Consider the following 25826-nt stretch of genomic DNA (forward strand, 5'->3'; position numbering starts at 1 on the left):
CCTTCTGGCTTTAAACTCTATGAATTTGATTTCCTTGTGCTCATGATTTCAGTCTGAACAATGCAGAAGTTATGCATGTTCAGTTTTACAGTGGCATTGTACAGGGTTAATCTGACCCTTTTCACAGACGTCCCTGGCATTGATACTGCTTTTCTGCTCTCTGAGTCAAATATGGTCCAAATATGGTAAACTAAGTAGCTGTTCTGGCAAAAAAGCCAGTAAAAGCATATTTGTCAAAATGAACTGTTAGGCCTGGTTTCTGAAAGAACTTATGAAAGAAGTTTGGTGTGTTGACATATGAAAGTCACATCCCCTTCTTCACAGAGTTATCACTGGGAAGTATTCATCAAGCACCAAACTGATTCAAGTGAGTAACCTTCTCATGACACGCCGGTAACTTGCCACTGAAAATTGATTATTTAACAAAAGAATTCTGCAAAACCTTTAACTTAGAATCAAGACAAATTCTAGTTTAGAAAAGCCTTTTTAAAGTAATAATAGAGATCTAGCTAAGATTTTACTGTTCAATACCATATTCTCTTAAGAATTCTTAGACCCTTTTGTATTCCAAGCAATTTTCTGAAGATATTTCAGGAATTACACCAAAATGTCTGTTGACTCACAAGAGTCATTGGATTCAGCACAAACTGAGTAGGCCTAGCAGTTACTAGCTGCATTAAGAGACATTCTCTTCCCTTAAGCCATGTATCGTTCAGGGATCCATGTAATTAAAAGCTTAGACACTTCTCTGTGTAAAGGCTATAATAGCATCACTAAAGTTTAGCATAGTCTGGATGCCCTAAAACTTTCCATCTTGTAATGTAAAATAGAAAAAAAAATTGTTCTGTTTCAAAGGTTCCCAGGGTTCATGAAAGACATGAGGGAATAACTAGGATAACTGCATTTTAGATGGGTTTTTAATTTAGCCTGTAATCGTTCTCTTGTGATGTGAGACAATCATTTCATAGCTAAAATCTTAGCTGGCAGACTTCTAGGCTAAGAAAATGTTGATGGCCCTCCTGTGTTTTAAGATATGGGTTTCTATGGAGATGTGATAGACTATGTAGACCTGAAAGCATTTCTGCATTCTTAACCTATTCCGGTAGTTCAGAAAGAACTTGCTTCACAAGATGTATTTAAGGCAGGGTTTGGTGTGTATGCTCTCAAGAGAAAAGATTAGTGGAACATTCAGCTGCCCAGTAGTAACTTATGTTGTTTTACTTGCAGATTCTTTAGGAGAAAGATAACCGAGGAAATAGAATTACCAGAATCCTATGGGATTGATGTATTTTTAAGAGCAACATCTAAACAAACAGGCTGAACAATCAAATTTTCATTGGGTACCACTTATTTTATTTTATTTTATTTCTGCAGATACTAAACCTCACTCAGGCATTAAAAGATGGAAGGAGTCCAATTCAGCTAGTTCAGATGCCACGCGTGGTTGTGGAGCGAAGTAGTACTGGAAGTCAGGGCCGAATTGTTCATCTGAGTAATGCATTCACACAGACCTTCCATAGCAGGAAGCCTTTCTTTTCCTCCTGGTAGTAACATAAGAGGAAAGTAAATGTCTGTAATTTAGTAACCTACTTTACAGAAAAAGGCTCTGCAATAATGTAATTCTGCTGTATACCGAAGGCTCTGACTGCCAAAACCTCAAAACTTAACTTGAAAATGTAAAGATTTAAGAATTGTATTTTGAATGTAATCAAAGTTTACAATTTTTTGTGTCAAAATTGTGAATCCTTATGTCAGGGAATGAGAGGAATTTGTCTATACTGTATTTTTATAGGCTGAATTCATACTAAAAGGAAAACTTACAGTTTACATATTCTGAGAGACTACTTTTGAATACAACATAGAAAAAATGTTTATTGTTGGATATAAATGTGAGCACACAATTATAAACTGATCTTTTTTATAGACGCTTTAGAAATGAAGCATAGCATGTTCTCTTTCTTTGATTGTAAAAATACTATTCAGTGTTACTGCTTACAGATGTCATAAGTTATTCCATGGGTTTTCATAGCCTAGTGAATTGGAAAATATTAAAATAAAATGGTCATGCATTTAAAAAAGTGCATTAGTTGCAATTTTTGAAACTTGAAAAATACTCCAAAGGTTTTTGAGTTGGGGACCAAAAAAGCACATCTTAGTTTAATCAGAATTAGGGCAAATTTTTGCCCTCATATGTGTACACAACTTCATTTGGCCTCAGTGGGAGTTATGTCCATGTATTGCTGGGTGAAATTTGGTCTTTAGCCTTTTAAGGATCACTTGTATATTTAAATAACTTATGGAAAATTGTCTAATATATTTTCTCCATGGGTACCATTCTATAGTTCCATCATGACAACAAAATACTGCATCGTTTTGTTTAGAATTGATGGGTTGATTGCTATTCAATGGAGTATATTAACTGACACCAAAGTAGTTCCCTGCCATTGTTGATTGATGAAAACACTGGAGTGTTGGTTGTTGAGCCACCCCACTTGCAACATTTCAATTTAAACACTCTCCATTATTTATTGTGGACCAGCAAAAGCAGAAAATAGATTACAATGTGTAGAGTACAGCAACACAGTCATTGGACTCCTTGCAACCCCATGTTTGTCTGCCACTTATTTGTTTTTATGTTGAAGCTACACAGTTTAGGCTCATCTTCCACGTCTGTGGCTTACATAATATGGTAAATTATTTTTACTTCAGTGATGTCCTTGAAGGTTAGGATCTGTGGTGGTTGAAAAACCTTCGTTACAAATATTGTTGCTTTTAGGAAACCTACAGTTTTTAAGTATTTCAGACATTGCTGTATTTTATAATTCCAAGCAATACTATTAATCCCAAGAACAAAATCCTTGTATACTGTTTTATATAATTTTGGGTAGATGTACATATTGTAGCATGTCAGGAATTCATTTGATTTACTAAAATGTCTAAGCCTTAAATGTATAACTTACTGGACTGTGGTGTTTAAAATAAGATGGAGGCAGCCACCTTTATAAGGTTCTATGGCTTCAGTTTTTATCTGAACAATTTCTTAAATTTTAAAGAGTATATTTAAGGTATTGGGCATGCTTACTTGCAACAATAAATGTCAGTCTGAAATGGACAGTTTGTGCCTCAAGTGTCTTATTTCTTAAGCAGGAAGAGGGCCTTAACTTAAACTTTTGTAAAGTCTGCATCCAAACCACTTTCTACAAGATAAAATGTACATGCATGTAGAACATTATTAGAATTTTTTCAATATTACATATAATGGGAAAAAGTACCACAAAAAACACTTGCAATGCCATTAGTACTATACTAACAAACTTACATTTGTTTCTAATAAACAGTTGGCTATATTGGATACTAACTTTATTTTGTGTACTTAACATTCTGTTGAGACTCGAGTACTTGCTGTGAAGAAGCTGTTCAGCCATTCATCTATGATGAGAGTGAAACAAGAATTGGTATTCTGAAAATGGTTACATTATTTAGCTAGTTAGTAAATATTCTTTACCTATCTAAATTAATAAGCACCAACAACAGAAGAGACGGTGAGTCCTGAATCCTGCCATTTCTATAATCACTTGACAAGTTATTAAAATAATAATAGTAATAATAATAATACTCTGCAGTTTCTATCATTTCCCTTATGTCAAGAGTCACAATATAAACGCATGTGCTGCTGCTCTGTTACAACTTGTCTCCTGCCAATGAATAGTAAGGAGCAAATAAGAATTCCTCTTGGCTGACTTTATAAATACTGTGAATAATATGCTTGTGAAACAAAGAAGTGCAGGCAGCTTGACTCCAGCTAACGATTTATAGTTAGATACTCTTAAAAACATGTTGTTTTATTTTCACCTGATCATGTCCTTTTGTGTTCTATGCCCATATGTTGTCCAAGATAGCGTGTACTTGTCACACTTACTTGTCTACACAGCAAAGGAAAAGCCATGGTTGGCCTGTGCCAGCTGACTCTCAGGCTTGCAGGGCCAGGGCAGTGGGGCTGTTTCATTGATGTGTAGACTTCCAGAGTTGGGCTGAAATTCAGACTCTAGGACCCTGCAGGGCCCGGGAGCCTGGAAGTCTACACAGCATTGAAACAGCCCCAGAACCTGAGTCCCATGAGCCTGAGTTAGCGGGCATGGGCGAGCTGCAGGTTTTTCTTTGCTGTGTAGATATATCCTTAATTACCAAGGAAGAGAGTAGGATTTTGCACATCCCTTTTTTCTTTGCTATTTTAGTGGAGGATGACTCCTTGTTTTAAATTTCTGGGGCGGGGGGTGGGGTGCGTGCATGTGTGTGTGTAACATTTGAGAAGGAGCAGAGGTCCTATGGAGTCACAAGGACTGCACTTTTACTATGGGGAGATATGCTTTTCACCTGCTAGTTTCAGAACCAGTATTACTTAAAGAAGCAACTGTCAAAGTCAGAAGGGCATTCCGTGGTAGTTGATTTCTATATTTATCTGCTAGTTGACAACCTCCACCTGGCAGCTAAGAGAGCAGCTGGGTTTTCTTATCATATATCTATAACTAGTAACAAAGGTTGTGCAGGCTAAATTCTGCTCCATGTGACATCTATCCCCTATATTCAGTGGGGTTGTATAAATGTACCTGATGAGCACTCACTAAAGAATTTTGATTGAGAAGGAATAGAATGCAGTTCATCTGATCTCAGCTGTGTTTATTCTATAGGCAAAATTTGTTTGAAGTTGGAAAACAACTCTTGTGCAAAGGGATCAGCTGCAGGCGTAAACTTTTCCCTGTGCTGAAGTCAAATTTCAGAGTAGGCGCACAGCGAGGCCTACTTGTGCAAAACCACCCTTTCCGTCTGTGTAAGTTAATGTGCATGAAAATTGTCAACTTAAAAGTTACCTTTTAAAAGTATAAACAACTTGAAAATGTGGATGTCGCACTCCAAGAGCAGTGATTTAGAAAAATCTGATAAAACCTATTAAAATACAGTTCCAGTTCAACTGGTTCCTGTTGCAGTCAAAGGAGTAGGCTTCCCCTGCATTACACCCACATTTGAAAAGCCTGTTTTGAATGTGGCTGAATGATGAGAGGTTTGAGCACCAAGGCGCAGCTCTTGCAGAACAAGAAAAGCAAGGGCTAGGTGGACTCTCAGCTCTCTCCCTACCTCCAGCAAGGAGGTTGTGTTTTTAAAAGATGTGCGAGAATAAATTTTGAAAATGGGGTCTGGGCCGGGCAGGTGCAGCCAGGGCCGGCTCCAGGGTTTTGGCCGCCCCAAATAGCCAAACAAACAAAAAAAGCCGCGATCGCGATCTGCAGCGGCAATTCGGCAGGAGGTCCTTCGCTCCGAGCAGGAGTGAGGGACCGTCTGCCGAATTGCCGCCGAACAGCTGGACGTGCCACCCCTCTCCGAAGTGGCCGCCCCAAGCACCTGCTTGGTAAGCTGGTGCCTGGAGTCAGCCCTGCTTATGATCAGTATTTAGCAATCTGCAAACCGCTGTATTATACAGCCCTCATGAATGGCAGATTCTGCCTCCAGCTAGCAACTAGGTCTTGGATTAATGGGTTTCTGGTTAGTAGCACAATGACATCCTTGATGTCACAGTTATCTTTTGTGGCCCCAATGAAATTGACCATTTTTTGTGTGTGACCTCGCCCAACTAAAAACACTGTCCGGTAGCAACACCAGGCTGATGTACCTTGTGACTTTCATTATGGCTTCAATATTCACCGTACCCCCATTTCTATTGTCCCTGACACCCTGTCAATGCCTTTTTAATGTTCACAGGAATTTAGACAGGGCTCAAAGCTAAGAGCTTGTGTACAAGGGGAAAAAGCCTGGAGTAGTGAGTGCAAATAGCTATTGATGTGGAATGGTGGTGTCAATGCAGAATAACTATTGCAATGTAAATCTACACCCTAGCTCTTTCATACTAAGTTCCCGCTGAAAACCCATCTCGTATACGATCTATAATCGTTTCATCTTGCAGAGAAAATGGGGGATCCTCCCCATAATTTCTCATATATTTTAAGTCCTTCCCCGACTGGTAAATTGTGGGGGGGGGAAGGTTTTAATTTTAACTTTCTTTCTTTCTTTCTTCCTTTCTTTTTTACTTTGTATTGTCATTTTCGTGTATGTGTTCCATGGAAAATTTTGAGTTTTGTGGGAAACCTGAATTTCTGCCCCTAGTTTACAGCATTCTGTCAGCTGCTGAGAACCACCAAAAACCTTTGGCCAAACTCTTTTCATTTTTGTGATGAAAAATGGAATGCTTTCAAGGCAATCAGACCCTTTTCACAAAAATTCACATTTAGTCAAAAACCCAAGTTTCCATCAAAATATGTTCTGATAGAAAATTTTTGACCAGCCCTACTTGGAGGAATATACAAGTCCACAAACACTTGGGAAGGGGAACATATTATTTCAATGAGACCAAAACACTCACTGCTGATAACATTTAATGGTCCTTTTCCTTCACTGCACATGGCTTCCCTCTCTGTACAGAGCTCTTTCCAACTTTGATTTTCATAGATTCTAAGGCCAGAAGGATCCACTGTGATAATCTAGTCCAACCTCCTGGACAACACAGACCAGAGACATGCCCCCAAAATAATTCCTAGAGCAGATCGGTTAGAAAACTATTGCATCTTGATTTAAAAATTGTCAGTGATGAAGAATACCTTATTTCCAGTCTGATTTTGTCTAGCTTCATCTTCCAGCCATTGGATGTTAGACCTTTGTCTGCTAGATTGAACTACCCATTATTAACAGGTTTCAGAGTAACAGCCGTGTTAGTCTGTATCTGCAAAAAGAAGAACAGGAGTACTTGTGGCACCTTAGAGACTAACAAATTTATTAGAGCATAAGCTTTCGTGGATTACAGCCCACTTCTTATGCATCCAAAGAAGTGGGCTGTAGTCCACGAAAGCTTATGCTCTAATAAATTTGTTAGTCTCTAAGGTGCCACAAGTACTCCTGTTCTTCTTTTTACCCATTATTAAGTATTCCCCAGGTCGGTGCTTATAGACTGGGATCAAGTCACTCCTGAACCTTCTCTTTGCTGAGCTAAATAGATTGTGCTCCTTGACTCCATCACTATCAGGCAGGTTTTCTAAACCATTAATCATTCTCGTGGCTCTTCTTTGAACCCTCTCCAATTTTACTTCAATTCCTTTAAAGTGGACTTCTCTGAATGGCCAACAACTTAATCAATGGGGGGAGTGTCCCCTATTGGTGGATGTAATCCTCCTCACATACTCACAAGCCTTTCTGTCTCACTCCCACTTATTTTCCCTTCTGGGACAACTTTTGTAACTCACCCATTCTTCTATTTTCGAGAGTGAAAGTTTTAAGGCTTCAATTTAGAGAAATGTTGAAGAGAATTGAACACCCAAGTCTAATGAATGTTAATGGGAAGTGGGCATCCAAATCCCTTAGGTTGCTTTGAAAGTCTCAGCTGAAGAACATCAAGTGCTATGCCCCTAAAATGGCTCTGGATTGGGGTGAATAGAGGTAGGTTGTCTCTGGCCAGGGCGTCTCCTGAGCAACTGCAGTCTTCCTGAGCTACCGAGAACTTCCTGAGGTCTCTGGGAGCAGACTCACTGCACAAAGATCTATGGAGGCTTGAATGGAGAAGTGTAGAGATGGGAAGGGGATACCCTCATCCTTGCAAGCTGCCTTCCTTTATTTCTCCATCACCCGCATTGCCAACGTGATTTGTGCTTTCTTTGCCTTTCTGCAGTTCTCCTGAAATCAACCATTTCTTCTTTGATGTCCTCCCTCTGATGGAATTGTCATTTGTACACACCTATTGGAATAAGATAACTGTGTTCACAGGTGCCTTATTCTTTGCAGACACCCCTTTCTTCTCATACTCATCTCTTATATTAAAATAATCTGCACCGTCCTGAAGATGCTGGCAGCTGAGGACAGACACAAGGCTTTCTCCACCTGCTCCTCACACCTCCTTGATGTGACTCTGTTCTATGGCTCAGGAACGGTTGTGTATTTACACCCCAAATCAACTGGCTCAAGGGACATTGACAAACTCCTCTTCCTTATCTACACAGTTCTTGTTCCAATGCTTAACCCCATCATCTACAGGCTGAAGAACAGAGAAGTGAAAGGTGGCATTTGGAAGCTTTTAGATCAAAAATTATTGGGCAAAAGTACATGAGAAGCTCCTTTAGACATGTTCCAAATACCCTGACACATTGTTCATTCTTCTGGGTAATTTACTGAATCTTCCAGACTCATTCCAGTTTCCTCTAGGAAATGTCTGGATTTCTCCTGATAATTTTTTTGCCTCCTTACAGATTTCTGAAAATACTTTACAGATTGCAAAAGACACTGCAAAAAAACAACAACATATCAAGCTATGTTCCACATCCCTGAAGAGGCATTCTAGACCAATCAGATTATATTCTAGACCCTTAGGCTAGGTCTACACTACCCGCCTGAATCGGCGGGTAGAAATCGACCTCTCAGGATCGATTTATCGCATCCTATCGGCACGCGACAATCGATCCCCGAATCGATGCTCTTACTCCACCAGTGGAGGTGGGAGTAAGCGCCGTTGATGGGAAGCTGCAGAGGTCGATTTTGCTGCCGTCCCTACAGCGGGGTAAGTCGGCTGCAATATGTCGAATTCAGCTACGCTCTGCGCGTAGCTGAATTTGCATATCTTAAATCGACCCCTCGCTGTAGTGAAGACCTGCCCTTAGATACAGGGGCGGCTCTATGTCTTTTGCCGCCCCAAGCACCGCAGTCAGGCGAAGGTGGCCTCACTACCACCCTCACAGTGACCAAGAGGTCGGTCCCTGTGGCTTGCCGCCCCCAGAACGCACTTGCTGCGCTGGTGCCTGGAGCCGGCCCTGGGTGCAGCCGCAGCTCGCTGTGCGGGTGGGGGCGAGGGAAGGGACAGAAGTGAGGAAAACGCTCAATTTGTCATTTAAGTAGGGATGCAAATCCCAAGTGCTACCCCCCTGCGGCGGGCGCTCCTCCGGCCACGGGGTGGCGCTGTAGCCGCCCCTCGCGGCGTGGGGATTTGCATGTGTTCTCTCGCCCGCAGGGATCACAACCCCACACCGGCAGTGTGCGCGAAGGCTGCCGGGACGGTGGCATGGCGGCCTGTAGCGGGGGCCGCGGACTGGGGTTTGGAGGTTGACATGGAGGATGCGGCGGCCGGAACCGAGAGGAATCTGCGGGGCTCGGGGGTAGCGGTGCTGCTGGGGCAGGAGTCCGGCCGGCCCGTTCCCTGCTGCCCGCACGGTGAGTCGGGGGTAGCGCTGTCCTGAGCCCGGCCTCTGGGAGGGATCCCGGGTGGGGGGCAGAAGGTAGCGGGCTTGGGGGGGAGCTCAGGGGATGGGAAGGGGCTGGGGAGAATGCGGGCGGTTGGAGGGGAGCGGAGGGAGGGTTGGGGAAGGATGTCATGGAAAGGAAAGGTGGGGCTGGAGGTAATGGGGGCTGGTTGGAGGGAAGTAGGGAGGGTCGGGGAAGGAAAGGTGGGGCTGGGGGGAATGGGGGCTGGTTGGAGGGAGCAGAGGCCAGCGGGGATTGATGGGGAGAGAACTCGGGACGGGAAGGGACTGGGGAGAATGGGGGCTAGTTGGAGCGGAGCAGAGGGGACGTAGGGAGAGTCGGGGAGGGATGGCTATAAATATATTTCAAATCTAATTCTATAATCCCTTATAACTAGTATTGTAGGAAATGGAAAATTTGCATTTTTTTCTTTTAAATGTACTGATCTCAGCCCATTTCTCCTTTAGGTCCTACTCTTCTGTTTGTAAAGATTAGCCAAGGAAAAGAAGAGGGAAGAAGATTTTATGCTTGTTCAGCATGTAGAGATAGGAAAGACTGTAATTTTTTTCAATGGGAAAATGAGAAGGTAAGAAAATACTATCTAAGATATGGTAAATGTTTTTTTTTTTCTTTTGTGTGTGTATATATATTTGAACTGAAGATTTCTTTTATCTGAGAACCAATAATATTTACTGTTTCTAAAGTTCCAACTGTTGGGCGAAGAGAATGGGCTAAAAGGTGAAATATCCCTGCAGCTCTGGGGATCAAGTTTCAAATAGGATTTGCTTTCAAAGGAAGTACAGCTGAGGTTAAATGTCACTCTACGTGAATATTACAAAACACAATACAGTTCTTTGTACCATTTCCTGATTTGATGTCTTTGCTCAGACAATTTAAAAAGAATGTTAACTCTTGGTGGAGCTCAGAGGGGATACCTTGCCACTATCTTCCCACTGGACTTGGTGTTATCCTTTCTTCACGTTCATGAGTGTGTAACTTACCTCTCTCCAATACTATTCTCAACATATCTGTGCATGATTCAAATTGAATCTTAAAACTCACTTCTTAGGGGATGATAGCGCAGAAGTTTATTAATCAGGTTCTTAAGCCTTTCACCCCTTGATCTGCTGTTCAAACCCAGCTGTTTGGAAGTGAGGAAAAGTTGTCTAACTTGAAAACTGTGTGTGATGGCTATACACTGGATTGTGTGGAGCGAAGTGGTGTTGCCAGTGGATAGACATGTGTCCATACAGGAATTATACATTCTTTACAAAGCCACTACTATAGGTTCCTTGGTTCCCAGTCCATTAAACTTCCCTGCCTTCCATTGTGTCCTTTAAATAAACTAGTTTTGTCGCTTCTTTGTAGATGTTTTGCAGCTGCATTAAAAAGGTTAAATAAAATCTGACAGGAAGTATGAATTTTTTATAGGAATAAAATAAATATTTTTTAAACACTTGGGGAGGACTAGTCATACTTTCAGGACAGCTACAAGGCCTTGATCCTCCACCTATTGAAGCCAATGGCAAAATTCTCATTGTCGGTGGGAGCACCAGGCTATACTCCTTACAGGGATTAGGATCTCATTTAGACTGTGGCATCCTTTAGCAGTGGGTAAATCACTGCAAAAGAACATTTTTGATTTCCCACTCTTGGTTTTATTATTGTAGAAGGATGAAAAGAAGGGAATTTATTCTTCATAGGATGTTTGAATTCTTCCACGGAATCACCTTCCCAGTATGTTGAGTGCTGTCATGATCGCCTCAGGGATTGTGGGAATTCTTCTGAGTAGTAGAAACTTTTGTAAGGATAGTCAGATGCTGAAATAGAAATGTTAGGTCTTCTGGGATTCCATACTTTTTTCAACAGAGAAGTGTGAACTTTTCATATAGCATAGTTAGGTTCACATCTTTGTTTACATTTTCTATATCTACAGGTGTCAGAAGCTAGACTTTCAGCACGAGAAGAAGTTAATAGAAGTTGTCAACCCTCTTTGTCACACAGACAGAACGTGGAAAGGTATTGTTACTATGTGCATTTTCATTTCTAAATATGAGCATGTAGTTAGTTTAGGTACATCAGATGTACTGATCATCCCTCCATTATACTAATTAAAAATATGAAAAATTACAGACAAGATTTGGGAAAATAAGAACCAGTCAACTATGAAGACAAAATTCCATGAAATGTTTCCTTAAATTGTGATCTCTTCAGGGCAGGGACTATATCTTTGTATGAGTGGACAGTGCCTAGCACATTGTGGGCACTAAGGTAATAAAAATAATGTAGGTCAGCAGTAGTAGGAGTTCAATTTAAGTGGTGAATGCAGTTAGAAAATAATATAAAAATGAAAGCCAATTGCTCGATTAAGTGAGTTGGATAGCACAGCCCAAAGGAAATGTACACTACCGAATATTTCATAAAGGTCTTGCTGTCATCCTACTCCAGAGTTTTTAGAAGAAGTTTTTGCCCCAGCCAAGGGTATTGCTGACCATGTTGCTGCTAGAAGTCTGGAGGGGGCCCAATGTCTTCAGTTACTAAGGTCATTTGAACCTTTAGCACCAAAAGAACAGGTTTCTACCACTTGAGTTAAAGGAGCGGCTCTTTAGCTAGTAGCAGGAATAGGTTCTTCTCTATGTAAACCAGCCTCTGGTGAGATTCACAACACAATTAGCCCCCATGCTATACCCTTCTCTTGTCAAGTAATGCTTTTCCCGAGCACGCTGTTGAACATTTTTTTCTTAACCATTAATTGATGGAGGTGCAGTACATTTGAAATAGTGCTATTTTATTGTTTAAACTTTTATAAAATACTTGGACTAATTTCATACCTTCATTCAGTGGTTTGTTTTGTAAAATTGGTTCCTCATTTTATCTTGTATTTGAAGGTATAAGCAGTTTGGTCTATTGCCATTATCAAAAAGGAAATTTTGTCAAGAATGCCAGCAGTTGCTATTGCCCATGGAGTGGGGAAAACACTCTGGCCATCAAGTACTTAGTGATATCTCCATTGCCCATTTACAAAGGCCCAGTCAACTTTTGCATCCACTGAAGAATAAGAAGACAAATGCACAGTATTTGTTTGCAGATAGAAGCTGTCAGTTTCTGCTGGACCTTATTATTGCACTAGGATTCAAAAGAGTGCTCTGTGTTGGCACACCAAGGTATGTTAGTGAGCATCAATATGTCTTGCAAGAAATACTTATTACTAATTTGCTTAGTCCTTTTTCTTACATGATTGTGTATCTAGTAGAAGGGTTCTCTCCCTCTGTATGTGTCATTAAAAGTGCCTTCATGAGCTGTGGTTCGAAGTACTTGGTATTGCCAAAGCAGCTCATGAAGTTCTTATGAAGATGCAGATAGGGAAGACCCTATAAATATTATAGTGAAGTACCAACAGTCATCTTTCATTAGAAAGTAGAGTTTTGCTGTCTTCCATGGTAGTGGCACTGAAGTGCACTGGGTTTCCCCATCACACAAGAAGCCTCTTTTTATTTAAAAAAAAAAAAAAAAAAGTGAGAATTCTGATGAGCTTTATAATCTCTGATATTGTGTTTCAGGTAATGGGACATTTCTTTCTAACTTTAAATATTAGTGAAATTCTAAGATTGATCATACTGAAATCTCCCAAATTCAAGTTATTTTATCTGAAAAATAAGTTTTTTCTTTATCTAGATGACTATTTTCTTAAGCACTCATGATATGATATATGATATGTAAAACTGCTTTGCTTTAATTACTTCAGGCTTCATGAGTTGATCCAATTAAAAGTGTCACGAGAACAGGAGTCCAGTGTTAAAAGCCTTCTGCTAGATATTGATTTCAGGTAGGTTTTGCTAAGTGTCTGTCTGGGGAACATACACACACTATTTTTTCTGTGTGGTTTATTTTATTTTTAATTTTTGCCATTTGTTCTTTTTTCCCCCTAGCCAGGATCCATGAAGTATACTTGTTTTCCAACTAGCTCAGGGACTGGCCAATATAAGTACTTCTGCACTCAGCCTGCCAAGATAATTTGTAAATAAGCAGTCATGGCCCTATGCTCACAAGTTTTCCCCCTAACTAACATACTACTAACATACAGGAATTCATTTATATGTTTTCTATTACATTGAAAACTTACTTTACAGGTATTCACAGTTTTATACAGAGGAAGACTTCTGCCACTATAATATGTTTAACCATTATTTCTTTGGTGGAGAGGTAAGGGCCAGTCAAATTCACTGAACATTTTCTCAAAGCTGTGTATGTTGTTCATGTAGAACTTTGTTCACATTACTGGTATGGTCCAAAATATTATAAAATAGTTACCATAATGTAATGCCCAGCAAACTCTATTTTAGATCAAAGAATAGCAGTGTCTATTTGTTCAGTAACTTATACCATTATATCCAAGAATAACTGCCTATTTTACTTTAACTACTTTTTAGTTACTTTTTTCTCTTTAATACAAAATAGTTTATCAGTACAAGTTATTTTCTCCAGTCTGAGACGTGACTTCATAAAAATGGCCCCACCCTTTTCAGCAGATTACTCCCTTTGCGTCTTCAGAGTCCTATCTGCTGGCTACTGCTTTTTACTCCAGTTAGTCTTGCAGATCCAACACCGTGAAGAGGGAGCAAGCTTCCCACTTGTGAATTGCTAACAGAATGTAGTATTAAAGTCCCACTGAAGACAATGGGGTTACACTGGTCCACTGAGGGCAGGATTTACTACAAATGTGCAAGATTGAAATATCTCAGCTTGACTCTCTGAAGTGAGGACAAATATGTAGTGTTGACAGTTAGTAAAAACATCTTTTTACAGTTATACTGAGCACTTTTGGTCTGGGAATCATTGAAAAGAAACATGCAACCCCACAATGCCATATTTATAGTCACTTTCCAGAGTACAACTATACTGTAATATAATCTACAAATTTGAGATTGTTTCTGACAATACCTTCATCCAAGTAATTTTACACAATAAATGTTACTGTAGCTACCAGCTTATAACAACATATCTATAGCTTTTAATGTTAACTCAAAAATAATAAATAAAACTAACATTCAGGAATGAAACTAGCTATTTGAGGTTTCAGTTCCATGATGAACTTTCCTTGCTTTCTTGGTTCAGATCCAATCCTTTATCGTTCTACTAAAGTATTACTGTATCTTACACTTTCTTTTTTTTTTTTTTTTAAGTATTAGGGATAGTTACACCCCGTTGTAGTTTAATTTTTTAACTTATGGGAAGTCTCAAATGATTGGCACTATAGAAATGTATACATAATAGATCATTTGAAGCTATTAAACCACTGTACTTTTTTGGACATGGTTCATAGGGGAAGGAACAATACATGATTGTTTAGGATGTAAGTAGAATACTAATCTAGATGGGCAAGGCTATCAGTGGAAATCCAGCTCCAGAATGGAATATTTGTTTCTGAAAGTAATAGATTTGGTAATGATATGGAATACACTGGTGAGTTTATCCTAATTTCTAGTGGGGTGGCTAGTTAGCATCTGCATTCATAACTTGGTAATTGCTAGCCAAGAGAAAAGAGCAAATATTGAATGGGCATTGGCCTCCATCCCTCCAGGTCTGGGTTAGGACCCAATAAGAAGGGCAGTGTTAGGAAGCTTGAACTGTTGCTATCCTTACTATATCTAGTATATGAAAAATAAAGGACTCATTTTCAGTGTTCTCAATCTACCAATTTTCACAAACACTAAGAAATTAAAAGGCAATACATATTTTCAGACTTCTAAAAGGAAACTACAAATGTATTAAAAAAACTTTTTTTTAATAATGCCTGAAGCTGTCCTTAAACTTTTTGAGCTCTTTTTCTGGAAAGTAACTGATATCTCCTGCAGGCTGCACATGAAATCTGTAGAAAATTCTTGCATCAAGAGAAAGGTGAAGGAGTCATATTGGTGACTGATCCCCCATTTGGCGGTTTGGTGGAACCCTTGGCTTTTAGTTTCAAAAAGCTGATTGCTACATGGAGAGAGACACAAGAGGAAGGTATTTGTTGCAAGCAAATAAGATAATGGAGTTAATAACTTCATCACTCCGTAATAATAAACTAGTGTTTAAAACGGTACCTGACTCTTGAGTTGATGTACACAAATTTTCATTCTAGTTTCTAAAGATGTAAGACCAATATGGTAAATTAAATATATGTTGTAACTAATGGTTGAGGTGCCCTTTCAAAAATATGACTAATAATGTCCTGACATTGAAACAAATCACTTTCTTTATACAAAGTTTCTTCATCTTCTTTTTTTTTTTTTTTTTTTTTTTTTTTTAAATTTCTTCTATATTTGTTTTGTGGATAAGACATTAAACCAATGTCACTTTCACCTATCCTTGTTGTCTAGGTGGAAGCTAACTACCCACGTGAATTTACTTATAGGAGCTGGATATAACTATAGTGTCTGGCTAACATTCAGCCCTCTTAATGGAATTGGTTCCATGTGAACTATTGTCACACACATAACAACTGCATTGAGTGCATAAATATTAGTAAATTTTCATGCAGCTCATTCTGCTTTCCTTATTTAACAAAAAATATATCTGAATCTTTTTATTATTAGATCACAGCAGCAAAGAGTTGCCAATTTTTTGGATATTTCCATACTTCTTTGAGTCTCGCATTCTTGAATTTTTCCCAAGCTTCAGTATGATGGATTACCAGGTATGACCAAATCTAATTAATGCTCTTAATTTACACTACACATATAAGAAATTAAAATGAGCTGGACTGTGGATAATCAGAATACTTTTGTGCAAAAGGCAATTTGTCTTCAACTTCATGCCTTGTTGTGCAGCAGAGCGAACACCACAGCATCTGTCAAGTTATTTCTGTACCTGATGCATATATGCCACATTTATATTGGTGATCTCTCAGATAAAGTGTGGAGCAGTGTGATGTCTTTATCAAGCTTCTTTGACACTTCAGCTGCCCTGCTATCCACTAATCCTTCTCACTTGAGATGCTTTTACTATAACAAAGCTTTGGGCTTGCCCACATGGGGTCATTCAGGAAAGTTAATCATTAACTAAGGGTTTGTCTATATTTAAAACGCTACAGCAGCACCGTTGGAGCGCTTCAGCGCAGACGCTCATTACAGTGACGGGAGAGGTTCTCCTGCCACTGTAGTTTAATCCACCTCCCCAAGAAATGTTAGCTAGGTCAACAAAACAATTCTTCCATCCACCCAGCTATGTCTCTCAAAGGTGGATTTTTCAGATCCTTGAGCAATGTAAGTTTTCAGTGTAGAACAGCCCTAAGGTCTGAATTTAAAGTGGATTAATTAAACCTCCGTGTGGACATTCTCATTTAGAATTAAAGTGGCCTTAATTCGGTTTAATTTAATTCATTTCCAAAGTGAATATGGCTTCTTTAATTCTGAATGAGTGTGTCCGCACAGGGATTTAATGCAGTTTAGCTACTCTATTTTAAATTCCCACCTTTAGTTAATTTGGATTAATTTTTCTATGGCCTGGTCTACACTACAGACCTCTAACAGTATAACTGTGTCACCGGGGGGGGGGGGGGGGAGAGGAGAGGGGGTGAAATACACACACACACACACACACACACACACTCTCTCTCTCTCTCTCTCTCTCTCTCTCTCTCTCTCTTTGCTGTGTCAGTGGGAGGGTGTTTTCCGCTGACATAGCTATTGCTTCTCAGAGATGTGGATTAACTGTGCTGATGGGAGAGCTCTCTCCCGTTAACATAGTGTCTTCATTAAAGCACTACAGTGGCGCAGTTCTATCAGTGCAGCTGCATGAACGCAGCACTTTAAGTGTAGATTTGCCCTGAATATCCCTTTGTAGACAAGCTCTTTGAGTTACTCAAACAGCTGTCTTAAATAAATAAATAAGCCCCAAACCGTTTACTTTCCCTAAATGTGGAATTTCTCTTACCCATTGGGCCAGTTAAGTTTTGTAACTTTCAATTGTGGACCAATGAAAAGCTGAAGGTCTGTTTCTTACAACCCCTCACAGCTAGAAATGGGATCTGTTTACCATTGGAAACATTCTTTCACAAATGCTTGTTCTAAGTGTCAGGGATAAAGCAATGAAATGTTTTTGGCTCCACGAGTGGATACATGTAATTCGTAAAGTTGTTTGCGTGTTGTACTATATCAAAGGATTTGTATCTGTGAGGTCAATTGTGTTGTATGGATGTCTGTTAGAAGTATATTAAAACATTTTTCCTTGTGAAACAAATGTTTTTATATTCTGTACTAAAATTGGTGAACTATGCATATCCTTTTTTTATACCATTTTGTAAAATGACTTAGGTGTCCTAACAATATTACATTTCTATGGTACTCATCACTATATCATCTCAGTACATCACACTATTGATACATAAAATTACAGCTAGGAAGGTAGAACTCGCCTTACTTATTGAATTAAGCCAGTTTCCTAGTAACAAGGGCTGGTGTTTGCTTCTGCACTGAGTTGTGACATGGTGGTTTGGGGAAATGCTTATTTAAATGAACCATGCAGCATGTTTTTAAGATAGAAAAAATAATTCTGGGTTTGATCTCTTATGAAAGTCTGATACACGATTGCAGTCTATTATTGTGAAATTGTGACACTGACTGCTGAGAGCCCAAGACAAGCAATAGTAAACTAGTTTCCAACCTGTCTTAACTTCAGTTCAATGGCCTGAGGAAAGAAGTGAATATTTTTAAACATTGTATATGTATATATTGGAAACAGGTTTACATTTTTGGCTCTGTAATTTTGGCAGTGTCCAAGGTGACAGTTTCTATAGCACGATACCAGTTTCCAGCACTATGCTCAGAAATAGTAATTGTAATTAAAACTTTTTTATGTGGGGTGAGAAACGCTTCTTAGCCTGTGAACTTTCATACTGCCAGGCTGAACAAACTGGATGCAGTTTTCCTTTAAGTAATGGATTATTTTAACAAAGGGGAGATATCTCTCTCTCCTCCACAGCAACTGTAAAATAACCGTAGATCTTCGGTGTAAAAGTGTAATAAAAAGGGAAGATGCACTAGTTTAAATGGTAGGAACCCACAGTCATCCCCAGTAGTATAATCACACTAATTAATAATGATGACCTAATATCTACTCTAGCGTTTATAATCTAATTTTGCTATTTTGTTTGCACCGGGGATGGAGTCTAACTCAAAGAAACATGAACTTCTTGGAGGGTGTAGAAAGGGAATAAACATGCTAAATGCCATTGTCACTTTTTAGCATAGTACTTGGTAGGAAGTTTAAAGATATTTTTAATTAATTTGTTCTTCCTGTGCCTTCATTTTCTAGGTAGACTATGATAATCATGCACTTTATAAACATGGAAAGACAGGCCGTAAACAGTCTCCTGTTCGTATTTTCACCAACATTTCCCCAAGTATGATAGTACTTCCTGTGGAAGAGGGTTACAGGTAAGGTATAAAAGGATATGCTTACAGTACATGCTCAAGTGACTCCAGCCAATATTTAAAAACAAAAAAAATTTGATTATTCCATAGCTTGATAGTGAGATTTTAGATTTACCAAACTAAATTTGCATTCCTCATGCAACTTTTTGTTGAATTGATCCATTGATAAAGTCTTTGAGCAAACAGCAGACCAATGCTTTTGTAACTGTTTTTTTCAGGTTTTGCTCTGTGTGTCAGCGATATGTTAGTTCAGGGAACCAGCACTGTGAGATCTGCAATTCATGTACATCAAAAGTAAGTCCCTCTTTCTGGAAAGGAATTTTAGCAATTGTAAAGTGATGTATTTGCATACTTTTGTCTTGTTATAAACCTGTTCTCATATTGACAGTATATCTTTCGTGGCAGGGAGCTCAGTATGGGAGGCTTTCTATTGATTTGGGCTATAGATCAGGTCCTGTGGGATTTTCTGTCTCCATTTCCTGATTGATTTGGGTTGGAAGGAGAACACCAGAAGTTTACACATTTGCCCTTCACCCTCAGGACCCCATCCATCAAAAACATGCTGCCATGTACCATTTTTCCTATGTTTGGAAAGGTGGAACAATATGCTGCCCTTTAAGGCATATCAGTACTGCTAACAGTTGCCAAGGGATGCTCAGGATCTGTGTTTTCAGGGTATCTGTGTATACCACCTATGTACACATATATGCCATATTTTTTTTAAATATTTCAGTGATGTTTGCCAGGAAGACTGGGAGTACAGTACAGTTTAAAATTATAGTACATATTTCATTAGTAACGTTTGAAAATGTTTTTGTTTAAAATTAACAAATTACTTACAAAATCTTTTTTGTAGGATGGAAGGCGATGGAATCATTGCTTTCTTTGCAAAAAATGTGTAAAGCCCTGTAAGTACAGAAAATTATTTTTCTAAGTAATACAAGCACACTTATATAATAAGTTATAGTCCAAAGAAGTCAAAACAAAAACTAGAAATGAAAATAGTATACTATAAAAAACCTAATGATTCAGTGCAAAAATACCAAACAAACCAAAAAAAACAACTTCCATAGACAGCCCCCAAAATTCAGCTTGTCAGGGTGGATTTCAGCTGTGCGAAAACATATCTTTTTGTTGTTGAATCAAGGCACAGTAAATTCCTTCTCTATTAGTTATAGAAGAATTTAAGTAGTCTGATTCCTGTTTATTGTAGAATCATGAAGAAATTCTTATGTAGCTTTCTCAGCTGAATTCTATAAACATATATAGATGGTTCTTAAAACACCTGGCAGGGAGTGGGGACTAAGTTATCATTTCAGATAGATGAAAGCAACTCTCATTTGGGGCTGTCTGTGCATACATAGGAATAGTTTATCAATTTAGAGCCAAAGCTTCTTGGTTACTTTAACTACTATTTCATATTTCCAAGATTATGACAGTCAACCCTGTGATGAACTTAGTAGTACAGTATAGTACTACTACATCAAAACAGTTTTATCAATTTATTGTATTTACTAAAAGAAAAGCAATGAATTTATGGGGAAGTCCCGGGTTCCTTTTTTCTTTTCTCCCAGCACGTTTAGTGACAACAGAAAAATGGCTGGTGAAATAGAAATTAAATGTAAACCTTACAATACCTTTTTTTAATTACAAGTAATTAACTTCTTGATGATGATAGAATCATATTTGTTTTAATATATGAGTTTGTGAGTTTTGTAATATATAAGTTTGTAACTTTTCAAAATCGTAAATCCCTGTTTACTTATTTTTCAGCTTGGATTCACTGCAACACTTGCAATCGCTGTGCTCTTCGAGGTCACACTTGTGAGAGTACTAAAGCTGGCTGCTTTATTTGTGGTGGAGCAGGTCACAAACGCAGCACCTGTCCTAATCTTTCTGTGACTGAAAGAGCTGGCAAGTAAGTTTGACACTGCACTTCTCAATTGTGGGACATTATTTCATGAAAATGATTTGATAGAAGTAGGGAAACAGTTGCTCAGTAACCTCAAATTGTCTGTGATAGTGAATAAATTGAGGAAGTTTTGAGGGTTTTTTCATTTCACATGATGTTTGCTGCTTGCATCCTTTGTGACTTTGGCCAAGTCATTTAATCTCTGTCTCAGCCTTGTCTATAAAAAGGAGATACTACTACTTCAAGTGTTTGTCCAAATGAATTGCCTCATGGACGTGGGATCATATTTTGGCCAACAGTGTCCATTGGGACTGCACGTGCGCCCTGTTGAGCCCCCTCACTTAATTTATTTGACTAACTGACCTTTTGAGACATAGACTCTGCCTATTTTGATCACGTGCTGGGTCTTAAAGAAGCTTAGGAGACCCATGACTGTGGCATAATGTCTTGGGTACCAGACCACTGGCTGAGTGAGACTTAGCTATCTATACTTTGAGCTGAGAGTATAATTCCCAGCTCAAGGAGACATACTTGCACTAACACTGATTGAGCTAGTGCACCATTGGAGATGCTAGGCAAGAACTTGGCACAGCTAGCTGCACACAGTGCCACAGCTTCATTTTATTTTTACTGTGTTAGCGTGATCAGAGTTAGCATATGTCTCCTCAAGCTGGGACTCGCACCCCGAGCTAAAGTGTAGATGTGACCTTTGAAGAGACAGGAGCTTCTTTCTAGAGAGTTTGAGTCTCTCACATGGAGCACTCTAACAAAAACAATTTAAAATAGATGTGTCTGGCCTTTTGTGGGTGTGTTTTTAAAAAAGAGCTGCATATTGAGCATATTTCAGACACATATCCCTCTCTAAGGTAATAAAGGCACTTTAATATGCCCATCATTGAAGGGCCTCACAGACCAGAAAAGTTTCTAAGTCTGGAAACTTAGACTCAATCATAGTCACTGCTGTAGCACCAAGGTAACTACTAAAAAAGTGGGGAAAGATTTTAATTTGCCAACAAGCTTAACTAGCTACTAAATAATATAACACTAAGTAGAGCTAACACTAAACAATAAGAGAAGATACAGCAGTGGTTCTCAAACTTTTGTACTGGTGACCCCTTTCACATAGCAAGCCTCTGAATATGATCCCTTCTCCCCTTTGTAAATTAAAAAACATTGTTTTGTATATTTAACACCATTATAAATGCTGGAGGCAAAGCGGGGTTTGGGGTGGAGGCTGACACCTTGCGACCCCCCCCATGTAATAACCTCACAACCCCCTGAGGGGTCCCGACCCCTAGTTTGAGAACCCCTGAGATACGGCTACAAGGATACTTGTGTTCCATCTTACTGTCATGGGTGGTAAGAAGGAACTGAGTAGCAGTTGGGACTGTGCTGCTTTTATGTACTTAGGTGAGGGACTCTAACTGGATGGCTCCATGGTCACCAGTTGGCCAAAAGAATATGATTTTGTGTACATGGGGTTCATATTCACCTAGAGATGTTTTGGCCACATGGATCCTGCTCTCAGTACCACAATTACTGTAAGGTTTTAGTTTTTTGAGGTTAAATCCATTATTTTTTGTCCTAAGCAGAAGAACCCAGATGACCATAATAAGATCATGCAGTTACTCAAGTTCAGTAAGGCATGTGCACATATTAGTGGGTGAGGTAGTGTTTTAATCTTTCCTTTTTATAGGTGAGATGGCAGAAATTGTGGTTCTACGAGTAGAAGCCTCTGTATATACAGCCCAAAAACTGTATTAGCATTTTGTGTCCATACCACATCAGCTCAGGTGTAATTTGCTGTCTATTATCAATGCAAGGCTTAGCCCAGCATTTCTGTTTTCCAATAATTCTAATTATGGAATAATGTATAGCCAAAATGTAAGGAAATCCTCATTCATAATTTTTTCCTAAAATATTTTTCCTCAAAGAAGTAAAATCTACATGAAAATAAGTCTGACCTTGCTTTTCCATGAAACTTTGCATGCCTGCAGGTTTTGGTGAGACCAAAGACATATCTTACTGGAATACTGTAGTTCTTACAGACCATTGGTTTTTATTATTCTCCACATATTTCTAGTGCATTGAATTGTTGGATTAACAATGTTCCTTTGCTAGTTAATGTAAACACCTGCAAATGTATGTAATTGTTAGTACAAAGATTGTGTAGTTTTTAGTTGATAGCATGTTGCATGCCCATGACCGATGGAAAAGAATCCACTTGTTAATTATTTAGGTTTTAATTCCTGTATTCTATACAGATTCTTATGTTTGTTAAACTTTGTGCAATTGCTTCAATAGTAAAGTGAGCAGAGCAGTTCAGTATTGAACATGCAATGTCAACAATTGCCATGTTTTATATTTGTTCTGTGATCATATATATACTTTTAAAAGTTTATAAGCATTTGGGTCTAAAATTACAATACTGAGTAAAGATATCTATCTATATAAAATAAACTTATCACTGGGGAGGTCAATTAGAATCTCTCAAATCCAATTTCAAAGAAAATTTTCCTTTAATAGCTGTTTTTGAGATCATACTTCCGAGGTTTTGCTCATGAACAGTCCAGAACTTTTATTTATGTATTTGTTTACTACAATGTACAATTCACTGTACTTTGATAGCATGTAGTAATGGGTTTGTCTGCCTCTTTGTTTTCCAGAGCGGACAGAAATCAGAAGCTAAAGAAGAACAAGAAGATAAAAATGGATACAGTTAAAAGGCCATATGTGAAGCATGCTGCATTCTCAAGGAAAAAAATCAAGAACAAGAAAAAGAAAAACACTCTTGCCTGTTAATCTTCATTTACCTAAAACTGTGAATGATTTTACAGCCAACTTTTGCTTTTCTGTACATGTTTGTTAATATGAACTTTCAGATAAAATCTGGTTGAATTAAAAATTACTACTTGTAATTAGCAATAGGACAAAACTGCTATACAAGCTGCTGTTTCAATTTGTAAACGTTTTCAAATGGGAAATAGAAATCAATGTATATACACTGTAAAACATGTCTGTGTTAAAATAAAAAGTGGAATAATATTATACAGGACTATTAAGTTAAAGGGACAGGAATTTTAATAGCTTTCAGTTAACTTGGTATTGACCTTATAAAATAAAACAAAACATAATTTTTTGTCCTTTTTTCAAACATTTCCACCCAACTCTTACACTCTCTCAGCACCATGCACTGGGGCCATCTGTCTAACAGCCTTTTGTTGTTTATCTAGTGGTATGTTGATTGTATCACTGCAGTAATGGAAACCAATGCTTTATAATTTCTAGATAAGTAGACGTATGTAATTTTTAAATTTTAGCCACAGTGGGGACATTGTAGACAACAAAAATACAGAGGCTGTTCCTCTCCAGCTGTTACAATATTTTTAGTAGGATTTTAGTGATAAACTTAACAATAGATTTATAGATTCTAAGGTTAGGGACCATTGTGATCTTCTAGCCTGACCTCTATAGCACAGGCTATAGAACTTCCCCAAAATAATTCCTAAACAAGTGCCCCTTGTTATAATATTTTTAAATAAGGGATTTTTTAAATAAATAAACTTAAATGTAATTTAAGTAAATAAACCTCATTTACTAGCGGTGATGAGTCTCAAGTTCAAGGAAACTTGTACAAATTATTCTTGATACTGTGCTAGACATGAATATAACAAATTCAGAGGAAAATGAAATGAGCAATGCAATGGAAAATAAACTTTATAACTGTACTTGTTTGATTCAAGTAATTGATTTTCTATTTAGTATTAAATATCAAAGACATCATTGACAATTTTTTCACTGTGTCTGTCTTCTCCCATCTGCCAATACACAATTACAGTGTGCAAAACAATCTTCCACAGGGATAATTTGTCAGGTTTATGAAATCTTGCAACAGAAGTTTCTCTGCTAATTTCAGACCCTGGTCATCTTGCTCTGTTTCTTGGACACGATGATTGAAACAGATGTAAGAGGGACATAGAAAACAGTCATAATTAGTGTGACTTTTTAAGGCTCACTAAATTTCATATTATATATGCTCAATTTATAGTTCTCTAATTGCTATTACTGCAAACTCCGTTAGGAATCTGAAAGTTAAGCTTTGTGTTTTTTCTCTCATCTGCACATCATAACCAGTATTAAAGGTCTGCAATTATAATACATCTATTGATGTGCAAACAAGAAGAAAAATGAATTTTACTTGCCCAGAGCTGTGCTAATTCTGCAAGACTAAAAAGTACTAAATCATTATGGGGTTCAGAGTTGTCTGCTCTGTTTCTGTGCTTCCAAATAACATTATTTATTCAAACATTTTCTAATGTAGAAAATGATTGGGAGTAGAGGGAAAGGAGTTTGTTTTTTCAAGTTGATCTGTAACGCTTATAGTACTGTAGAATTGTTGGACTGGAAGGGACTTCTAAGTCCAGTCCCCTGCATTCATGGCAGGACTAAGTATTATCTAGACCAGTGTTTCTCAAACTTTTGTATTCGTGACCCCTTTCACACTGCAAGCCTCTGAGTGGGACCCTCATAAATTAAAAACACTTTTAAAAATGTTTAACGCTATTATAAATGCTGGAGGCAAAGCAGGGTTTGGGGAGGAGGCTGACAGCTTGTGACCTCCTCTCCCTCCCCCCCCCCATGTAATGACCTCACAACCCCCAATTTGAGAACCACTGATCTAGACTATCATTGACAGGTGTTTATCTAACCTGCTCTTAAAAATCTCCAATGATGGAGATTCCACAACCTCCCTGGGCAATTTATTCCAGTGCTTAACCACCCTTACAGGAAGTTTTTCCTAATGTCCAACCTAAATCACCCTTGCTGCAAGTTAAGCCCCTTGCTTCTTGTTCTATCCTCAGAACAAGAAAATAATTTTTCTCCCTCCTCCTTTAACAAGCTTTTATGCACTTGAAAACTGTTATGTCTCCTCTCAATCTTCTCTTCTCCAGACTAAACAAACCCAGTTTCATTCTTCCCTCATAGGTCTTCTAGACCTTCAATCATTTGTGTTGCTCTTCTCTGGATTCTCTTTGATTTGTCCACATCTTTCCTGAAATGTGGCGCCCAGAACTGAACACAATTCTCCAGTTGAGGCCTAATCAGCACGAAGTAGAGTGGAAGAATTACCTCTCGTGTCTTGCTGACAACACTCCTGGTAAAACATCCCAAAATTATGGTGTTTTTTGCACAAGTGTCATACTGTTGACTCATACTTAGCTTGTGATCCA

At 38.5% G+C, this 25826-nt stretch overlaps 2 protein-coding genes and 1 long non-coding RNA gene across 4 annotated transcripts in view; 2 read left to right on the forward strand and 1 right to left on the reverse strand.

Moving 5' to 3' along the window:
* PI4K2B (phosphatidylinositol 4-kinase type 2 beta) overlaps window positions 1-3112 on the forward strand; it is a 39779-nt gene extending 36667 nt beyond the window's left edge. For both annotated transcript variants that reach the window (XM_054029663.1, XM_054029662.1), the window contains exon 10: window positions 1375-3112. In XM_054029663.1, the coding sequence (XP_053885638.1) occupies window positions 1375-1548 (174 nt within the window). In that variant the 3' untranslated portion in view covers window positions 1549-3112. The remainder of the gene's footprint in view (window positions 1-1374) is intronic.
* Window positions 3113-3358: 246 nt separating this feature from the next.
* The window catches only part of LOC128837955 (uncharacterized), a 28127-nt gene continuing 5659 nt past the window's right edge, over window positions 3359-25826 (reverse strand). Inside the window, exons 4-5 of the long non-coding RNA XR_008445070.1 lie at window positions 19524-19589; window positions 3359-3429 (exon numbers count right to left, since the gene is read on the reverse strand). This is a non-coding gene — a long non-coding RNA (uncharacterized LOC128837955). The remainder of the gene's footprint in view (window positions 3430-19523; window positions 19590-25826) is intronic.
* ZCCHC4 (zinc finger CCHC-type containing 4) lies at window positions 9055-24323 on the forward strand. Its single transcript, XM_054029661.1, has 13 exons — window positions 9055-9237; window positions 9735-9853; window positions 11204-11286; window positions 12156-12431; window positions 13013-13093; window positions 13398-13470; window positions 15123-15273; window positions 15846-15946; window positions 18565-18686; window positions 18902-18977; window positions 19540-19591; window positions 20457-20601; window positions 23262-24323. Exons 1-13 carry the CDS (start codon window positions 9135-9137, stop codon window positions 23395-23397), a joined length of 1518 nt encoding a protein of 505 aa, XP_053885636.1. The 5' UTR covers window positions 9055-9134; the 3' UTR covers window positions 23398-24323.

The sequence above is a fragment of the Malaclemys terrapin genome, chromosome 5 (genome assembly GCF_027887155.1).
Source record: "Malaclemys terrapin pileata isolate rMalTer1 chromosome 5, rMalTer1.hap1, whole genome shotgun sequence".
Lineage (NCBI taxonomy): Eukaryota > Metazoa > Chordata > Testudines > Emydidae > Malaclemys > Malaclemys terrapin.